Below are 21,366 nucleotides of genomic sequence, written 5' to 3' on the forward strand. Positions count from 1 at the left end.
GGTAAGCCAAACCATGGTGTCTCGAGGCCACATAATTGTGTTGGATCCCAGAGAGGAGCTTGCACCCACTTTGCTTCTCTCTGGTCCTTTAAGCACAGCACTGCAGCTAAACCGAAAGTTTGGCTTAGCGTGTCATTTGAATCTGGGGTTGTGGTTAAGGTCTCTGCTCCTCAAACACCATCTGTAGCCAAGGCTTGTGCTATGATTACAGACAGCGGTTAAGCAAAAGATCAAAATTTGGCTTAGCTAGAAGGACCAGGAAAGATCAGAGTGGATACGAGCTTCTCTGAAGGAATGAGCACATTTGTGAGGTCCCTGAAAGCCAGAGTTTGTGCAAATGAAGCAGGCTTCTAGGATAGTTGCATGATTAGCCAACATAATCTGTGCACCCCTTAGTTTCCTTGAGACTATGATACCTTCATATCCTGCATGGCGAGTGGAATAGGTTTTTCGTTCAAAGGTGGAGCCTGGTGATTTGGTAAGAGTAGAAGAAGGAGTGATGGCTTGCTTGTAGGAGGAAGAGGAGGTATTCGTCCTAGCATTTCCACCTACAGATGAAACAAAACCTCCTAAAATGTATGTACAATCGATCAGACTGTGGTGGAAATGACAGTCCGGTCTTTAATTTAATATTTATTACTTAGAACAGGAACCTTTTTCAGCCCGAGGGTCACATTTGCTTTTGGGCAACTTTTGGGAAGGGGGGGAAACAATGCCAGGGTGGGCTGAGCCAGAGAAAATAGTGGACACAGCAAATGTTTAACCTTTGTATAGCAGGCTGGTTTGTACACATGGTCATAAACCCCTCTCCATCTTCCATTCAGCCAGCAACAGGCTTTCATCTAATATACTGTAGTGCTAAGTAACAATCCCGTCGGTTCAAGGGTTTACACTAGCACAGCAGGCCTGTACCCTGCTCCTCCTCCCACAGACACCCTGAATCTTTTCTGGACTGTTCCCTCAACCCTCCAGAGCAGATTTGGGGTGGTGGTGTGGGGAGTGTGTGAGGAGAGAGGGGGGGAATCCCATGGCACAATTATAAATCCTTCTGCTGGGATGGTTACTTACGAGTTACGTTGAATACAAGCCATAGCCTTTAGAAGTCAATGACATTTGGGGCCTCATATCATCACTTAGGGGCTTTACAGATTATTTCAGTTTCACAAAAGCCTGTGTGGTTTGCTACACATTGCAAAGTTTGTTGAAGTGTATACTGTATTTTGAAGGATGAGTGTGTATCTTGGTTTGCATATTGTTTCAGGAACTGCGAGTTAAATCAGTTTGCCTTTAGATGCAAACTAAACCAAACCCCACCCAAATCCTACTTGGAATAGTGTGGTTAAAATGCGGTTTGTCAAATGTCCTGGTGGTTGCTGCATATATTTCTACCTTTGGATTTTCATGAGGTCTCCAAAAACAGAAGGATAGCTGTGACCTAACATGATGCAGTCATGTGAATACTGGGTGGATGCCATGCTCCAAATTATGAAGAGAGAATGTGCCCTTTGTAATCCCAGGAAGAGGGCTGTTCTCATACATTTGCTTGTACTTCTGAATCTGGTGTCATTTAGTGGCTTCCCGTATTAAAATGTTTGAAGAACAATGAACTTTTGTGAGGAAGCCTTTGCTTCCCTCCTCTGCCCTGCTCTCCAATTTTTACACTGACTTGGAACGCAATGACTTAAGACACAGAATCATCAAGAGTTTATTAACTCAAACTGCTCTGGCTTGTTTAATGTGGCCATGAGCGTCATACTTTCAATATGGATTCCTAAAGTATCTAGGGAAATTTTAAAAAAAGCCATTTCAATCAGGCCCATTACAAGAAAACACACTAATGTGTTCCATGTTAATTAACTAGGAGTGTTACGTCTCCTTCTAGGAGGTGAGCGTGTGGCCTATGGAGAGCTTTACACCTGGAAGGTTTTATAAAGTTTCATGAAGTTGTGTGAGGTCTGTCCTGTCTAGGCTGCTTCCAGTGGTTCTGTTAGGGGCTGGACTTTGGGGCTCCAGGGCCCTACAATCCAGGGGTCTTCAAATGACTGCCAGCAATGATGGCAGAGGGTGCCCTCTGTAGTGAAGAGCTTGCTGAGGCTCCAGCAACAAGCCACCACCTTCATTTCCCCAGAGTGTCTTCAGGAAAAAGAGGAACTCGTGGGAGCCTCTTTAGTAAGGAAAAGGGGGTTTCTTCCTGCTGGAAAGAGAGCAGTGACCAGGGAGTGGGGGAGGTGGGTGAGAAGGTGGCAGAGCAACAAGATTGGCAGAGCACTGGGGGAGAAGGCAGGACAGCAGCCCAGGTGGCATGTTGGGAGAGAAGGGCGTAGCCAGGGTGGGAATCCCTGGAGGTCTCTTTGCCCAGGCCCCCTTGGCAGTGCTGTCGGCCTCATCAGAAGAAACTATCAAGGCACACCCACACAGCCTGTTCGGAGTTATCTAGTGGGCAGTTCCTTGGATGTCTAAATGGATGCCTTCCATGTTCTCTGCCGAAAGGCTATTCCAAGGCAAACCAAATATGTTTATACGAAAAACTAATGTTTATTTGCAGCTGTTTTTATTTGATTCCTCTGTACCCACATGTGCTGAGCCCAAGAAGAAATGCCAAGAAAAGACAGAGAACCACAGAAGATTGCAAGGAAATATAATTGTGCGGTGATATTTCCTGGAAGAATTAAAAAACAACAACAGTTGTATAAACTCCCACCATTTACCACAAAAAGGATGCTGCTTCCAGATTTTAAAGGGCATCTCTGGGCAAGGACTCTTTCCCTCCTCTTGTAGTTCCACAAAAGTTCAGAGGAGGAATGCTTCTCCCACACATACACAAAGCACTTGTCATTTTTGAATTGTAAGCTTCTGCCCTTTCTCCCCACACCTTTTTACGTTCCTCGTTTATGTTGTTTCCCTTTCCCTTCAGTCTGCGAACCACTTACTGGCTGTCACATAACTGCTGCCGTGGGTGTATGTCCTTTTCTCCACTCCACCTCCTCCACTATAAGCCGTTGATTTGAGGCTGCTGGTACTGCCTCCTTCTGTCAAAGTAAACACAACATGAGATTCTGAGGGTGGGAAAAGGCAGGAAAAGAGGACTGAGGAATAATATAGGGGCCTTTCGGTGGGGCCATATACAACATGAGCATGCCTCACATATATGATGTCAAACAACCATACGAATTTTAGAAAGCATCTGAAGGCAGCCCTGTACAGGGAAGTTTTTTACGTTTGATGCTTTATTGTGTTTTATACTTTGCTGGAAGCTGCCCAGAGTGGCTGGAGCAACAGAGTCAGATGGGCATCATTTATTATTATTTATACCCCGCCCATCTGGCTGGGCTTCCCCTGCCACTCTGGGCTGCTTCCAACAAACATTAAAATACATCAAATATCACAGATTAAAAACTTCCCTAAACAAGACTGCCTTTAGGCATTTTCTAAATGTCAGGTAGTTGTTTATCTCTCTGACCTCTGATGGGAGGGGGTTCCACAGGGTGGGTGCCACTACCGAGAAGGCCCTCTGCCTGGTTCCCTGTAGCTTTGCTTCTCGCAATGAGGGAACCGCCAGAAGGCCCTCGGCGCTGGACCTCAGTGTCCGGGCAGAACGATGGGGGTGGAGATGCTCCTTCAGGTATACTGGACCGAAATTGATGATGATCAATTTCACAGAAATAACGTAAGACTAGACTGTTGTTTTGTTGTTTAGTCGTGTCTGACTCTTTGTGACCCCATGGACCAGAGCATGCCAGGCACTCCTGTCTTCCACTGCCTCCCGCAATTTGGTCAAACTCATGTTCGTAGCTTCAAGAACACTGTCCAACCATCTCGTCCTCTGTCATCCCCTAGCCTTCCCCAAACATGCTGGGGCTGATGGGAACTATAGTTCAAAACAGTGCTTTTTTTCTTTAAAAAATGTTTAGGGGTACTCTCATTTTGACTCAAGAAAATCACGATTTTATAGTTCAAATCGGCGGAAATAAATATAGTAAATGGACAAAAGTACAAAGATTTAAAAAAGGTTTAGGGGTATGTGTACCCCTGCGTCCCCCCAGAAAAAAGCACTGGTTCAAAACAACTAGAGAGTATGAGGTTGAGGGAAAGTGGACTGGATTAATTCCTCTCAAGAATAGGGCTGCCGCATGGTCAATCTTGAACTGACTAGGTGGGTCCCCCTGCCTACACTCACATGTCATACTTGCAACACAGCTTCAGTGCTAGAAAACAGACCACTTTAAATCTACTTAGCTGAAATGAGAATTACATTCCAGTGAGAAAGGGAAGGCTAGAACCCTAGTCAGAAGAGTTGTACGATCAAGAGCTATTATCACTGCTTAGCACTCCTTACAATTACTCTGGTAAAGAAACCACAGCACAGATGGTGTGGCTGGCCAAAAGTTACTCAGCAAAGGTGCTTGATATCAAACTCAAACAGCTGTTTTAGTCAACACATCCCACCCAGGTCTTTCCAGGCTGATGCTAGTGTGAAGGGAAGTTACATCATCAAGGACAATGCAGGCCGAGGTCATGCAGAAGCCATGGGAGAATGGGACCAATTGATATTTAGAAACAACAACCCTCTACTGGCAATGTTCCTTGGCTCAGAAATAATATGATCTACAGTAACTGGATTTTTGTTCCATATATTCTTCTGAGCCAAGCCTATGGGCCTAGTGAACTCCCATGCACAGAGAGGCTGTACAAAGACTCTTGCTATTTTTAATCCATGTCTTTCCTATAACTTGGGCAACTTCAGAAGACCAACCATAAGCAGCAGGGTACTTTTGTTATGCTTTGATCTATAAGCTCAGTGGCACAAACGCTTGAGGGGCTTCTGACAAAGAGGCACAAACAAAGCAAACTGAGTTGCATGCATGCAGAAACACGTATGCTGAATTCTGTATAGCAGCCACTTACTTGGGGGAAGAGATGTCAGTCTGGTGGTAACAGTTTCTGTAATAACTGTAAAAAAGAGAGAGAAGAGGAGTATAAACCCATGGGCTAGGTTGTCCTCATTTACAGGGGAACCTTGATGCTGCTCATCAATCATTAGCATCTGGACAGCAAATTGAGCAGGTACGCAGGTCACCTGATCACACTATTTCCCACTGTGGTGAGATCAATTGCATTTCCCTTCAAATCACAGCATTATTTCTAAAATTACATCTTTACATAGGCAATTTTAATGCAAATTTGTGCTCACTTTTCTCCCCGTTTGGGGGCGAGAAGTAAGTGGCCACAACTTCTTCTCTTTTTTTCAAAATTGCTAAGCTGAATTTGAGTTGTGAATTAAAACCAACAAATTCCTTTTGAAAGTTGTTTTGAATATTCATTTCTGGCCCATGGAAACCATCTTGGTAATTCTGAGAAGGACTCGATTTTTTACAGGTGAGATATTTATGAAGGCATAGTGAGATATAGCTTTTCAAAGGATGTATACAGCAGGGATAATTGCCTGAGACCCTGTGAAATATATAGCCGAAACCATCTCTGAAGATGGCAATATAATGCTCCTGAAATGGTATATAGTATTAAGCTGCTATTATCCTGGTTTGCAAGGTTGGCTTATTATATCAAAACTTCCATTTGGGAAATAATCAGGAGGTTCCACTTCGTCCCAACCATGGGGCAAATTCACACAAACTTTTCTTCTTTGAAGTGTTACCCTGAGATGACTCCTCCATCCCAATACTCAAGCGCTGAGGGCCTTCACATTTTAAGATCTCATTGCTGCATAATGAACATTTCATTATATATAAGCCTTTTTTAAAAGGATATAAGAGAAGACCACTAAGCCTTTTTAAAAAGGATATAATAGAAGACCACTGAACCACATGGATATTGAAGGGTGAAATGGTACTAACTTTTACCTCTGCAATGTCTGTGGGAATCAACTTAAAGAACCACCGATTCCTAGAAAAGGCTTCAACTTACGTCTCTCTGTGACTTCTGATCCATCTCGCCTGTTTTTCTTTGTTACAGCGGCCATATCATTGCTACATGAAGGCGAAGAGAAAGAGCAAAGGTTAACATATTCCTGACCCCCGGTGGCTTCTTTGCTATACAGTGGTACCTCTGGTTAAGGACTTAATTCGTTCCGGAGGTCCGTTCTTAACCTGAAACTGTTCTTAACCTGAAGCACCACTTTAGCTAATGGGGCCTCCCGTTGCCGCCGGAGCACAATTTCTGTTCTCATCCTGAAGCAAGGTTCTTAACCTCAGGTACTATTTCTGGGTTAGCGAAGTTTGTAACATGAAGCGTTTGTAACCTGAAGCGTTTATAACCCGAGGTACCACTGTAGTGGACCCACACAGGCCCCTCCTCCCTCCTCAGCCAATACTAGGCTAGGAAGCAGCTTAAGAGGTGGAGTTTGCACACTTTCACACAGTCCCTCCTGGACCACTTCACAGGCCTTTTTCTATTTGATGAGAATATGTGTGATTTATAAAGACTGGAAAGTTAGAAGTTTTGGTTTTTTTTCTAGGATAAACCAATTCCTCACAAGAGAAAGGCACTCTGCACATGTTCACAAGTACGGTATTGTGTTCTTTGACCTCTCCCCCGCCTCATAAAATACTCCGAAGTAATCCATCCAGGGTGCTAGAAAGTTTATCCAAAGTTGACCATTATTTCATTGACATTTCTTGGTCAGGGTTCTGGAGAGGTGTCTAATTAAAGTACAGTACTGTAGAAGAAAGGTAGAAACTTGTTTTAAAAACAGCTGCTTCAGTTGGTGAAGCAACAGCGTCATCTAGTGGCAGCTCAGGAATATTTAGCCAGTGTTTATCTCCCCCTGCTCAGATTTAGCTCACAGCTTTATTCTTCAAATGTTTCCAGGCCTCACCTCAAAATTTAAAATATTCCTGTAAAAACATTCTATATTTGTTTGCTTGTACTTTTGGGATATGACTGTCCTTGGGATCCAGCGGTATTGGTGGTGTTCTTTGTTCAACTAGATTCCTGTTTTCAGACATGTAGCTTTTTGAGGTTTTTAAATAACATTTTGACATTGCTGCATTTTAACAATGTTGCACACTACCCCAAACTCCTACAAGAAGCAGGGCAAAATAAAAACAACATAAATCTTTTATTTTAGCTTGCAATTATCTCTAGCGTTTGCCACCCCCTCTGGCACTAAAAGGTAGGAACGTTCAGATTTCTGAATTACAGTGGTTACCTTCCCCCTAATAAACTACAGTGTTTAGCTCAGGGGGGAAAAGAGAGCAGGAAGGTGGAACATATGTTCTGCTGAAGGGTATAATAAAAAGAGGAGTGCTGAACGGGCAAGAAATGGGAGCAAAGTAGTTTATGAAGGGACCAGGGCTGTTGTTGCACATTCACTTTGCACTTACACCTGAGGGCACATATCTGCTATCATCTGCTGAACTTGTGGAGGTAAGGAATATTTAAATCACATGCCTTCCCCCTGCCCCAATTACCCTGGGAACTGTACTTTGCTCCATGTGCTGGGAATTATAGGTCTGTAAGGGGGTAAACTACAGTTCTCATGATTTGTTGCAGAAACTATGACTGTTAAAGTGGTGTAAATGTGCTTTAAATGTATGGTGTGGGTGCAATTTCATTCCGCCCACCTACATACAGCTCAGTGAACTCATGAAGAGGGTTATTTGCCTTTGGGATGACTTTGACAGTGGTTTTACTCATGCTCAGTGATTGGTTGATTGTCACTAAAGGAGGAATTTCCTCTCAAGCCACATTGGCTAAAAGATGCCTAAAGAGGCAGCCTTGCATGAGCTGTGCTCCGTATGGGATTATATTGTGTGTACTTTTTCCTAGACAAATACTGTTCCTGTGTAGGAAAACATTTGCACATGAAGTGAGTCTCATCTCAGGGTAAATCCACCCTAATTGTTTGTCTAAAGTCACCCAAATCTCTTTCTTCACTGCTGTGCCCTCTTCCTCAGGATAATGGATGCCTGAGGCGCTTCAGCAAACCCACAGCACCTTAAACCATGAATCACAGGCAGAGTCATAATTGGCGCGCATGATGAACAAGCTCCAACACTGAAGGAAGATGCTTGAAAGATGAGCTTAGGCGGGTGGAACAATGGAGCCCTGGAGCCAAACCCAACCCAGTCTATGAGAAGATTTTGGCTTGAGGTGCCATCTTGGCCTCACTCTCTCAGCCTCTGTTGTCTCGCTAAAGTTTCTTTTGCATGTTCCTTTCTTTTGCTCGACCTTGGTTTTCAGGATTTGGGAGAGCAGCCAGTGTGGTGTAGAGGTGAGGGTGTCAAACCAGACATGAAGATCAAATCCTCACTCTGTTGTCATGAGCAAGGCTGGCCCTACAATTGGGAACAATAAGGGAATCACCTCAGGCAGCACAGACTGGCAGGCAAAGGCAACAGCTTCTGAGCATGGAAGGTGGAGCCATTGTGTCATTTGCCTCAAGCGGTAAAACATCTTGGGCCAGTCCTGGCCATGAATGTCTTAGGGCAGTCACATTCTCTCGGCCCAAACTACCTCACAGGTTTGTTGTGAAGTTAAAATGGGGAGGAGGAGAACCACAAACATTTCTCCAAGCTCATTAGAGGAGGGTTGGCAGCTTGTGGCCTTCCTGATATTGCTGGACTGCAACTCTCATTGACCATGACCATTGGGCCACACTGGCTGAGGCCAATGGGAATTGGAGTCCAACACTGAGCCTTGCCTTAGGTGACATAAAGGATTAAAATGCAATTAAGTAACCTTCAGATGGCATCTGGTCATGCATGCTGTGAATAGAAACACTGTGCCCCCTCCCTCTAGTCTCCTGCCACAGAGGTCCAAAGAGGACACTTCCAGGTATTTTAATGCTGCCAAGTAATTTAACAACGAAACTCAAGGTGATAGGACTCAAAGCTATCTGAGAAGCATACTCTAACCCAGACAGGGAAAGTGTGGCCCTTCAGATGTTTTGAGCTCCAGCTCCCATCAGCCCAAGCCAGCATGGCTAATGGTCAGGGGTGGTGGTAGTTCAATATGTAGAGGGCCACAGATTTCCCATCTGTGACTTATTCTATGGCATTTTTCTGGTGGTGAATGGTCAGGAATCCCAGGAAATACACAATGCAGTGGTACTGTCCTTTAAATTATTCTTCAACTGGCCCCTGGGTCACAGCAATCAAATCCTAAGACTGTCATTTCACACCATTTAAACTAGGGTTGTCATACGTCCGGAATTTTCCAGACATAGCCAGGATTTGGTGGTCGGAAACAGTGTCCAGGCAGAAATTCCTTAAATTTCCAGGAAAATCCAGACGTATGGCAACTCAATGTTGGAAGTGTAGATTTTTGTGAATTTCCTTAATAGCTTTGGACAAAACTAGAAAAAGCTCAACAACTTTGGCCAAAAAAACAACTTTTATATCTGGATTTAAACTTTATGAAATAAAGGAAAAGGTTTTGCTTTGTTTAGCCAATCTACTAAAAAAAATAAAACGAAACCAGAAATCTCCTCTACGCCATTTATTAAAGTTTCTAATTTATAGGCTGGTTTTTATTGTATTTTATATGCTATATAAGTCGCCTTGATATATTTTATGAAAGTACAGATTATCAATGTTTAAACACACAAATAAATAGTATTTATTAGGTTTGTGACTCACTTGTTATCAAGGTCTCCAAGAGACATTTAAAAGGTCTCCAAGAGACATTTAAAAGCATAAAAATAAATACACTATACCATTAGAAATTCATATAAAACATCAACATTCTCATACAAACACTCAGAATTCATATATACACACATAGGTTGTCCACACTAGAGCAAATGTGGATTTGCCGGTCTCCCCAGTAATGTCCACCCTATCCCAGTGTTGTCTTTGGACCTTTCCCCCTTTAAATGCAGGGTTTTTCAATCCTTGAAAAGTCCAAAAGAGCTAGGACTGAAAAAGTCCACATTTAAAGCTGGAAAGGTCCAGGACAACACTGAGATGGGGTCTACTTTTTGCTCCAGTGTGGACAAGTCTATCATACAGAAACAACCCCCCCTACAGCAGCCGTAGGAAACTTTGGCAGCACTCCAACAGCAGAACAAAATCAGGTCCGTCCATTAATTACCCCTTTGTTCCATAGTCTCCCAGATTTGAAAACAGCAACTTTAGCCACTGAAACTGGTCCAGTTGGCTTTCATGATCTTCCAGCACTGCTGATATCACTTATCAATCAAATTTACCTTCACAGCTAAGCTACTATAGTAGCCTAGCTACTGCTTTGGGGTCCTGTGTACCACTCCTTCACATATCTAAGGCGACAGCAGGGATTTGAAGTCTAGCAAGGCTTTCTTTTTCCTTTTGTTCCATCCTCTGGGGTACAGTGACTAGAAATGAGACAAGCTGGCACATTTGGTTTTGGTGTTTTACATGGATGCCCATCATGTGATAAGACATCAAAGGAGAGGGAATTCCCAAGAAAAAACTATTATATATCCTGCCACTGAAAATGTTCCATTTGCCCAAGGAGCTGATTTAAGGATCATAAGTGAAATTTGGAGGTCTTCCAGGAGTGGCTGCACAGCAATCTGTTGGGGACATTCTAACATTCCTACAGTGAGCAGGAGGTTGGACTAAGGCAGGGGTTGCCAACATTTTTGGACCAGTGGACACATTTCGAATTTTGAGAGTGTGCTTGGGGCGCCAGTCAAAAATATCTGCTATGGAGGGGGGGAGAGGCGTGGCATAACACAAAATGGCTGCCATGGAGAGTGTGGCATAACACAAAAGTAGAGAGATTGCCACCTCTGACAACCTTATGTTAACTTCGGGAAGTAAGCTGTGTATTGGTCCTGATTATGGAGATCACACAATATTGATTTTTTTAAAAACACAAACACAGGTGCTGTTGCTTTCCTCAGTACCAGGAAAAATATACAAGGTAACTACACCACACTCACAGAAATCACTTAAAAGGTACCTGTACATTTCCCCATAACTTTCTTTCTAGGAGGGTTTGAGACTTCTTGCTGTTAATCAAAGCTTAGAGTCTGGAGCACCTGCCCAGGGGCACCAGTGAAAGTCTTCGTTGGCATCATGGCAACTTCAAGTATTGGGCTGGCAACTCCTGGACTAAGATAACCTACTACAATACCTCTACAATTCTATGATTCCAGTGGAAATGTTTCCCATACTCAATATCTAACGCAGTGTTTCCCAACCTTGTGCCTCCAGCTGTTTTCGGACTACAATTCCCATCATTCCTGACCACTGGTCTTGCTAGCTAGGGATGATGGGAATTGTAGTCTCAAAACATCTGGAGGCACAATGTTGGGAAACACTGATCTAACTGATGCTGGAAGAATTCTGAAAGAGTGGCTAATAAGCCAGGGGGGCATATTGCCTTTATACACCTAAAAACAGTTCTGTTTGTTTGTTTGTTTGTTTTTAAAAAATATGCCCTGCCTCTTAGTAGGATGGCCTCAAGGCAGTTTCAGTAAAAAAATACTGAAGTATAGGGAAACAGAAACATTATAAAGCAACAAATAAAACAACAGAACCAACAAGTACCAATAAAACAGCAAGTGGTCAATTTGTAAAAAGGACAAAGGTGTAATTAAAAGTCTTTAAGGGCCTGAGATAACAGGGCAGATTTCACCATGTGCCTAAAGAAAAGTAAAGGAAGGCACTAGGCAAACATGTCTTGGGAACCAATGAAAAGGCCCTTTCTCCAATAGCTGAACTGCAAATAGGGTAGTACCTCAAGAAAGGCATCTGACAAGGATCTTAAAAATGGTGGGCAGGCTGAGTAAGGAAAAGGCAGCCCTTCAAGGCCCAACTAAACTAAAGCTGCAATCCTATACTGTACACACTTTCAAGTCGCAACAAATTCATTTTTAAAAAATCGGCAACATTTTTAAAGCAAAAATTAAGTTAAATTATGTTAATTCTAGGTGTTCACAATTATAACTAAATGGGACCAGAACATTATTCTTTTAAGATGGTTTTGCTGATTGTATCATTACTAATACTGGTGTTTTTGTAGCATCAGGGCATACGGTAGCATAAAACAAAAATAAACTATGGAAAAACTATTGAGCAAAAAACTACACCAGGAACTATCTGAATAGGCATAAGATCTAAAAGAAGCAGGGGAAATTATCATTTTATCTTGATAAGAGTTCTTCAAATTGAAATAATTGTTAATGGACATGTGATATAATTATATCCAAAGCAAGTGATTGCTTGCAAAATGCAAGCATACTGCAGTAATGAAGCAGCAATTTAGGGAAGGAGCACAGCTCACAGGTAGAGCTTATTATGCTTTGTGTGCAATCTCTGCCATCTTCGGTCTGTGTGGCTTTCTCTAGATGTCTTGGCCATTGGTTCAGTGAGATAACATGGCCAAAGGACTTAAGCACTGAGGCATAGTGTCCATTACAGTGGGATGGTGAAAAACCCCAGCAGCCCAAAAGGGAAATGCCCTTCCCAATTTCAAATAGTGATTGCTTCTCAGATTATATTCATGCTACATTAAACTGGTTAGGTCCTGCTGTAGTCCCGGTATGTCTCTGCTGAGTGGTGCTTGTCAGGGTTTCAAGTAAGAGTCTTTCCTGGCCCCACCTGGAGATGCCAGGGACTGAACTTGTGACCTTCTGCACGCAACGCATATGGTCTCCCTACTTGTATGATACAGTCTGTGCCAGCTCCTGCCATTCCACCCAGCTACCAGTGAACCCTGGCAGAGAACCAGCCATGGCTGTGTGGTCCCTTCAGCTACTTCTCATGTTCATCATGCAGGCAAAGGGAAGCTGGATTTCTCTCAGACATGTCCTTCCTGCCCTCCCAGTGATGTATTAAAGCACTTGAGCAGGAGCACAGAGAGTCTTCATTTGGTAAGGCATTTAGAACTCAGCTTTAAAAAACCCTAAGTTAAGCAACTTGGAATAGGCCACTCAGGATAGAATCTTCAGAGGCCAGAAAAGGATATGGGGGAATCTGGTCCATGCTTCTAAACAAACCAAAACCACAGTTTCTGCCCTGTTAACATTGGGCGCTTCCATATTGCTGGCATTTGGTGGTGGGATTCAGTCCCTTAGTGGCATCAGGTGCCACAATTTTAGTTGATTCAGAGGTCTTGTGCAACAAACTTTTTATTAACCCCCCCCCCAAACTAGACTTTTTTTGGTATATGAAGCATGGCAAGAAAGTCGGGGAAAACACTTAGGTAGTTTGGGCATCAGCTATCTGATCTCCCAGCAAACAAATCAGGATGAATGTTCAGTAGGCAGGTTATGCGGAAGCGAAGCACCCTTAGATTAGTTACATTTTAATATACGCACCACAACTAGGGAGCAGGATCAAGCAAGATGTGTCATGCATGCCTCTAGGAAACAAATGTCCTTAGGATAAGGAATATGTTCAGTACAACACACCCAGCCAGCTCAGAAGAAAGCCAGCTCGCAGAAGAAAGCGGTTTTTTTAAATGCCAGAAGCCAACAGTTAACCTGGCCCTAGGGGATATTTATGCATTTTTCTAAATACAGTAATTGGGCAGAATTTGTGAATGGAAGTAAAACGGTGAATTCCACTTCCTCAATATTTCTCTCAGCTCCCTAACCTGAGATTGTCTCTTCTGATATTCTCTTTTCAGTCATGCCCTTAACATTTCTGAAGAAGGGAATGTTATCCCATAGGTAGAGGAGATTCATTTTGGGCCCTTTAAGACACTATTGAAACACCATAAAAGTCACAATGCTCTTCAGAGGAGCTTAATTTTTAATCATGTTCTTTACTCCTATATTTTCCAGGAGACTAATTCAGCATTTAACTTCAGAAGATTCCTGAAAAGTTTGCCTCTAGAGTAGAATCTAGCAAAGGCTTTTTCAGTGTTGATAAACATATTTAAATACAATTTTGCAGATGGGAGGGACACCTGAAAGCCCACAGTCCAGGTTTGAAACCAAAGTAGTTACAGAGATGAACAAAATAATCATGAAATAACACAATATAAAGAATTACTAATGACCTACAAAACAGCCTTTTAATAATGATGCTAATTTTTGAAAGTCCATAACCCAAGATTAGGTACTTAATTGTATACACAGGAATACATAGGAGTGCAGTGATTCCTGATAATACACTCCTTGCTGATGAGGGTGGCTTGAATCTATTGTTATTTTTCACAGTCAACACAAAATTCCTTTCTGCAAAGGAACTGCAAGCATTTTTTGAGAGATACGGTTCAGTGTACCCAAAAACAGGATCCACACACTTTGTCCACAGAACTAGCACACGATAAGTACATTTTTGTAATGATGGCTATGCAATTCCTCTGCCTTGAGAAATGCATTAGCCAGTCTTTCTTCCAGGGTTCTGACATACCATACTCATCTACAGCTATAACCATAATATTGTGAATCTAATAAGGCTGCAATGCTTTTGTATGCTTACTACGAAGTAAGTCTCATAAAATTTACTTTCAAGTAAATATCCACACGACTGGACCACATCGACCCAGATGTGAGAGGAAATGCTTATTTTGGCTTGTTTTCAGAGTACTGCTATTAAGTTGTATACAGTATTTATAACTTCTCTTTCAATGCCCATTGTACAGTAAAGCTATTTCCCCATAACCAAACTGTCTTAATAATCAGTCTCTACAGCATAATTACTAGACTTCTTAATATAGAATAAGAAGCTATTTCAGCCCGTAATTTGTCTGAGATTTTATCTCCTCACACTTCCCCCCTTTTTAAAAATCAAAGAATCTGATAGCGTTACATACCTGAAGTGCTTCTGTTTGTAATCCTTATTGTTTGCTTTCTACCCAGATCCCAGATGTTGTCCCACAAGTCCTTGAATAAAGCACTCCTTCAGCAGTATGGTGTTTCTGAGACCGAGTGATCCTCAGAGAATGCTGAATTTGACTTGTATTTAATGTCTTTTACCCCACGCCCCCCAAACACGTATGTTCTTTCTTTTCCCCAAAACTTTTTTCCTAAACAAGTCCTGACAAAGGTGTGCGATGGTTTTTTGCCTTACTCCACCCTATCAATTATCTGACACAGTGCGGGTTTTTAAAAAAAAGTCTGCCTCCAGGAATCAAATTTAACTGCTGAAATAAAACACATCAAGCTACAAGCTCAAATACATCCAGTCTAGCCTATTGCAATGTGCTTTATATGAAGCTGCCTTTAAAGACGGCAAGGAAATTTTGGTTGATGCAGAATGCAGCTAGTTGAGGTTAGGTATTTGTTGGCTACTTTTTCCTTTTTAGCCACAATTTGAAGGTATTTAATCCTTATGCCCAAAATAGTATAGGGCCAGGTTATTTGAAGGGAAGACTACACTCATATGAACCCGCCTAGGTAAAGGGACCCCTGACCATTAGGTCCAGTCGTGACCGACTCTGGGGTTGCGCGCTCATCTTGCATTATTGGCCGAGGGAGCCGGCGTATAGCTTCCAGGTCATGTGGCCAGCATGACAAAGCCGCTTCTGGCAAACCAGAGCAGCACATGGAAACGCCGTTTACCTTCCCGCTGTGTTGTTGTTGTTGTTTAGTCGTTTAGTCGTGTCCGACTCTTCGTGACCCCATGGACCATAGCACGCCAGGCACTCCTGTCTTGCACTGCCTCCCGCAGTTTGGTCAAACTCATGTTCGTAGCTTCGAGAACACTGTCCAACCATCTTGTCCTCTGTCGTCCCCTTCTCCTAGTGCCCTCAATCTTTCCCAACATCAGGGTCTTTTCCAAGGATTCTTCTCTTCTCATGAGGTGGCCAAAGTATTGGAGCCTCAGCTTCACGATCTGTCCTTCCAGGGAGCACTCAGGGCTGATTTTCTTAAGAATGGATAGGTTTGATCTTCTAGCAGTCCATGGGACTCTCAAGAGTCTCCTCCAACACCATAATTCAAAAGCATCAATTCTTCGGCGATCAGCCTTCTTTATGGTCCAGCTCTCACTTCCATACATCACTACTGGGAAAACCATAGCTTTAACTATACGGACCTTTGTCGGCAAAGTGATGTCTCTGCTTTTTAAGATGCTGTCTAGGTTTGTCATTGCTTTTCTCCCAAGAAGCAGGCGTCTTTTAATTTCGTGACTGCTGTCACCATCTGCAGTGATCAAGGAGCCCAAGAAAGTAAAATCTCTCACTGCCTCCATTTCTTCCCCTTCTATTTGCCAGGAGGTGATGGGACCAGTGGCCATGATCTTGGTTTTTTTGATGTTGAGCTTCAGACCATATTTTGCGCTCTCCTCTTTCACCCTCATTAAAAGGTTCTTTAATTCCTCCTCGCTTTCTGCCATCAAGGTTGTGTCATCTGCATATCTGAGGTTGTTGATATTTCTTCCGGCAATCTTAATTCCGGCTTGGGATTCATCTAGTCCAGCCTTTCGCATGATGAATTCTGCATATAAGTTAAATAAGCAGGGAGACAATATACAACCTTGTCGTACTCCTTTCCCAATTTTGAACCAATCAGTTGTTCCATATCCAGTTCTAACTGTAGCTTCTTGTCCCACATAGAGATTTCTCAGGAGACAGATGAGGTGATCAGGCACTCCCATTTCTTTAAGAACTTGCCATAGTTTGCTGTGGTCGACACAGTCAAAGGCTTTTGCATAGTCAATGAAGCAGAAGTAGACGTTTTTCTGGAACTCTCTAGCTTTCTCCATAATCCAGCGCATGTTTGCTATTTGGTCTCTGGTTCCTCTGCCCTTTCGAAATCCAGCTTGCACTTCTGGGAGTTCTCGGTCCACATACTGCCTAAGCCTGCCTTGTAGAATTTTAAGCATAACCTTGCTAGCGTGTGAAATGAGCGCAATTGTGCGGTAGTTGGAGCATTCTTTGGCACTGCCCTTCTTTGGAATTGGGATGTAGACTGATCTTCTCCAATCCTCTGGCCATTGCTGAGTTTTCCAAACTTGCTGGCATATTGGGTGTAGCACCTTAACAGCATCATCTTTTAAAATTTTAAATAGTTCAGCTGTAGCGGTACCTATTTATCTACTTGCATTTTGACGTGCTTTCGAACTGCTAGGTTGGCAGGAGCTGGGACCAAGCAACGGGAGCTCACCCCATCACAGGGATTCGAACCGCCGACCTTCTGATCAGCAAGCCCTAGGCTCAGTGGTTTAACCACAGCGCCACCTGGGTCCCTTATGAACCCGCCTAGCCGGCCTCAAGACTGGCTTCAGAGTTGTTAGGACCCTGTGAGACATCTGCAGAGTCGGGACCTCCCCGCTACCTCACCCTCTCCCTCCTAGTAAGAAGCAGTGACTCTGCTGCTGAGAGGTCAGGTACATGGCAGTGTCCCTCATTAGTGACTCCTCCTGACCTGCTATGAAGGTCTGCTATTCGTGATCTGAAGAAACTGGGCCTTTTCTGTAGTGGCTCCATATTTGTAGAACTCCATCTCAAGCCTTGTGCATTTGACCCCTTCTCTATGTGTGTTTTTAAAGATTCCTTGAACACTTTTTTATTTCAATCAGCTTTTAGTTGAAATATGCCGAGCTAATTTTTGAATTGTTGTTACTCTCTGCCTTAAATTGTTTTAACTCTTTCATGGGAATCTGCTGGGCTGTGTTGAGAGGTGTTTTATAAACCGTTCTAGTTTATAACGTTGTATCTTTTTATCATTTTATTTTATTCATTGTGAGTCACCTTGAGAGGGCAAAGAAATACCGAACCATCTGATTAAACAAGCAAACCACTTGAAATTTCAGCCTCCTGTTTCCCAAAGTGGCCAGCCAGGGACCTCTAAGTAGTCTACAAGCATGACTTGAAGACAAAGGCAACTGGTAATAGGGTGCCAAAAAGAGAGGCTACATATCCCCCAAATTCAGGACGAAAGAAGACACAGATTTACAAAAAAAAATTATGCAAATGCTAATTTATATTCAAATATTCAAATTTAGAAATGACTAGAAAATAAATTGAAATACAATATGCCTCACAATACCATAGAAGACTGTGTGCCTGCTCAACGTCCTGTCTTTGTGCTAGCTGTTGATGGCCAACTTCAGCACCCTGTCTTCTCCCTTCATATTGTTCTTTATCTTCTTCCTGTGGTTCTTTACCTTATTGATATTTTTATCAGGCTTGGACTGAACAGCCCTTCCAGCAGAGGACTGACCTCTGCAAATAATTGATATTTGGTGGCATACTATCTCTGAGCCCCAACTGGAATTTCAATGTAGCCATCGTGGCTGGTTGCCACTGATTATAAGAAATGGGAGACATGGTAGAAGGCACCATTATACAGGCACAGGCCTGCAAGGGACCAATTAAGGTCGGTAGTTCAACCAAAAAAAAAAAAGGCACCAAATGCAGGAGAAAAGGGGAGGAAATCCTCCACCTGCAATCTCAATAAACGATTCTGTGCACTTGGGTGTTTCCTCCCCATTTTCCCCCATGTAGCTGAACTCCCTGTGTGGTAGAAGGGAGTCTCATATTTTACAGCATCTTGATGCATTCTTGCTAGAATGTCATAGTGGAGACAATAATTCTGAATGCCCTTTACACAGCTAAACACTTGCAGCAGGTGGGTCTATATCAGGCATCCCCAAACTGCAGCCCTCCAGATGTTTTGGCCTACAACTCCCATGATCCCTAGCTAAGGGGACCAGTGGTCAGGGATGATGGGAATTGTAGTCCAAAACATTTGGAGGGACGAAGTTTGGGGGTGCCTGGTCTATATCATCCATATTATAGCATGCCTGTGTTATTATAAGGGATGCAGGTGGCCTTGTGGTCTAAACCAGAGCCTAGGGCTTGCCGATCAGAAGGTCGGCGGTTCGAATCCCCGCGATGGGGTGAGCTCCTGTTGCTCGGTCCCTGCTCCTGCCAACCTAGTCGAAAGCATGTTAAAGTGCAAGTAGATAAATAGGTACCGCTCCAGCGGGAAGGTAAATGGCATTTCCATGCGCTGCTCCGGTTCGTCAGAAGCGGCTTAGTCATGCTGGTCGCGTGACCTGGAAGCTGTACGCTGGCTCCCTCAGCCAGTAGAGTGAGAAGAACGTCGCAACCCCAGAGTCGTCCGCGACTGGACCTTACAGTCAGAGGTACCTTTACCTATGTTATTATCAGAAGGTACCAAAGTACATTATGCTAGATGTGTCTATAGAACAGTTAATAACTTCAGCATGGTTGCTGGTCATGATAGCTCTCAGTTACCTGCAGTATTGCAGGCAGTTGCTGGGAACTCAGTTGATCTGAACCTCAGTTGCTGGGAAGCTGAAGTGGGGAAAGTGTGGTTGCGTTCATGTTCTGTTTGTGGGCTTCTCATAGGGAAGACACTGGGAGACAAAATGATGGACTAGAGAGACCTCATGTTCTTAATCTACAGTATTTTGCCTAATAAGGAAGCTGTATCAGTTGATGCAGAGTAGGAGGGAAAATCTCAGTGTGAAGACCTTCTTTGTATATAAGAGCAGCTTTTGAACAGTGCCTGTGAATTGAAGGTGGCTGTTTCCATAGCAACTGATTTTTGGGCCTGGGAAAGTTTATACAGGTGTAGGGTAGGCATTTGTAGTAATGAGTTGAGACTGGACTCAGTAACTTTGGGTGAATGCACTTCCTACAGTTAAGTATACACACTAAGTATCAATGATGCAGCTGTCCTTTATTGTTGCCATGTAGACTACCCTTCCTCACACCCTCCAAAATTTCTCTGATGAAAATAGAAACATCCCATTCCATAATGATAATTTTACTATTTATACCCCACACATCTTACTGGGTTGCCCCAGCCACTCTGGGCAGATTCCAACATATCTAAAAACATAATGAAACATTAAATATTTTTTTAAAAAACTTTCCCTACACAAGATTGTCTTCAGAAGGCTCGGAGGTTGGATAACTGCATACTCGCCAACATTTATCCAATGAAAATAGGGACATCCTAAGGAAAAATGAGACATTCCAGGAACAAATCAGAAACAAGGATGGTTTCTCTAAATCAGGGATATACCTGGAAAATAGGGACACTTGGAGGGTCCTTCAAGACGCCTCTTTATTTTATCTTCACAAGGACACTATTAGCTAGGTGAGGCTGAGAGATCACAAAGGGCTCAAAGTTGTCCAATCAACATCATGGCTGAGCGGGGATTTTAATTTAGGTTTCTTCACTCCTAACCACTACAGTCTAACCACTACACCACAATGTCACTGAGAAATATCCCAGGTTTACTCAAACGAAGCTGGCAACCAAGACAGGTTTGGTTGTTTTACACAAAAATACCAATAACCTGCCAAGCCAAAGTTCATCCTGATCAATTAGCAACCCTACCTGTATATTATTCAGCATACATAGGATTCAAAGGTATCACTACAAATTATTATCATGCCAGGAAACACCGGTGTTAAACCAGTGTTTTCTGCAGCAAATTTATCTAGTATGTGGGAGTATTACATGACTGTATGTGAACATTTAAATGCCAGTGCCAATAAATCTAGGAAACCTTATTAGCCCAAGGTTCCCATATGCGTGTGCACAAGTGTATTCAAGGACAGAGATACACACCTAAATTACTTTTGCTTTTGGTTCGTTTGCTGCAGAAGGCACCCTTATGGCAATCAGAACTTGAGTGAGCAAGTACTGTACCTATTAATTGATCCCCAGGGGAAATTATTCATAACATTTTCTCTGTGGTGCTCATCATATCCAATATGCATCCTCAACTACAGACATGTTTGATGTCTCCAAGGAAGAATTGGAGATCATCTTTTGTAGCCCAGTGAGTAAGAAACCGGATAGGTGTTTCTTGGCAACAAACTGTTTAAAGTGCCGATTTTATGAATCACTTTGCCTATTTATTCTTGAACTTCCAAGATTTTTTCAAAGGGAGCAAAGATCCCTTAAAAGGAAATCGGAAGTGTTGAAAATTGATAACTCAGCACTTTAAAAAGAGTATGTTGCTCTCCTCTTTGAATTCACTAATTGTCTCTTCCATTTACACAGTCCCCAAGTTTTTATGGGCAGCTAATTTAATCACCAATAGAAAATTATTTCTAATGAACAAACTACTTGTTACATGCAACAGCAGATGTCCCCCCCCCCCCGCCAAAATGGGCCTTGAGCAGCTATGGTTTTAAGTAAAGGAACAGAGGTAAAAGGTTACCTTTCCCCATTGATTTTTCTTCACTAAGCATAAACTACCCTAGTTGCTTTTCCCCAAGAGAGTTCCACCTAGAATGCTGCTGAAAGGAAAACATATGGAGATTGGTATGATTTTTATTGGGAAAATGGCTGTTGGAGGAAGATCAAGTACTAATTCCTGCCACAGGAGTGATCATAGAGGAATAGAATTGTAGAGTTGGAAGGGGAACCCCAGGGGTCAAGTTTGTGAGCTCTGATAATAGAGAAGTTGGCCGGGCCCTCTTTACCCAAGGGGATCTATCCATGAGGCAGTTAACCATGGACTCGGTGCTAATCATACC

At 42.9% G+C, this 21,366-nt stretch overlaps 1 protein-coding gene across 1 annotated transcript in view; it reads right to left on the bottom strand.

The window, feature by feature from the left end:
* The window catches only part of COL17A1 (collagen type XVII alpha 1 chain), a 63,194-nt gene extending 48,330 nt beyond the window's left edge, over positions 1-14,864 (bottom strand). Inside the window, exons 1-5 of the mRNA XM_035133915.2 lie at positions 14,710-14,864; positions 5,923-5,984; positions 4,906-4,950; positions 2,931-3,029; positions 417-548 (exon numbers count right to left, since the gene is read on the bottom strand). Of these exons, the coding sequence (XP_034989806.2) occupies positions 417-548; positions 2,931-3,029; positions 4,906-4,950; positions 5,923-5,977 (331 nt within the window). The 5' untranslated portion in view covers positions 5,978-5,984; positions 14,710-14,864. The remainder of the gene's footprint in view (positions 1-416; positions 549-2,930; positions 3,030-4,905; positions 4,951-5,922; positions 5,985-14,709) is intronic.
* Positions 14,865-21,366: the final 6,502 nt, after the last annotated feature.

This window comes from Zootoca vivipara, chromosome 5, assembly GCF_963506605.1.
Source record: "Zootoca vivipara chromosome 5, rZooViv1.1, whole genome shotgun sequence".
Taxonomy (NCBI): Eukaryota; Metazoa; Chordata; class Lepidosauria; order Squamata; family Lacertidae; genus Zootoca; species Zootoca vivipara.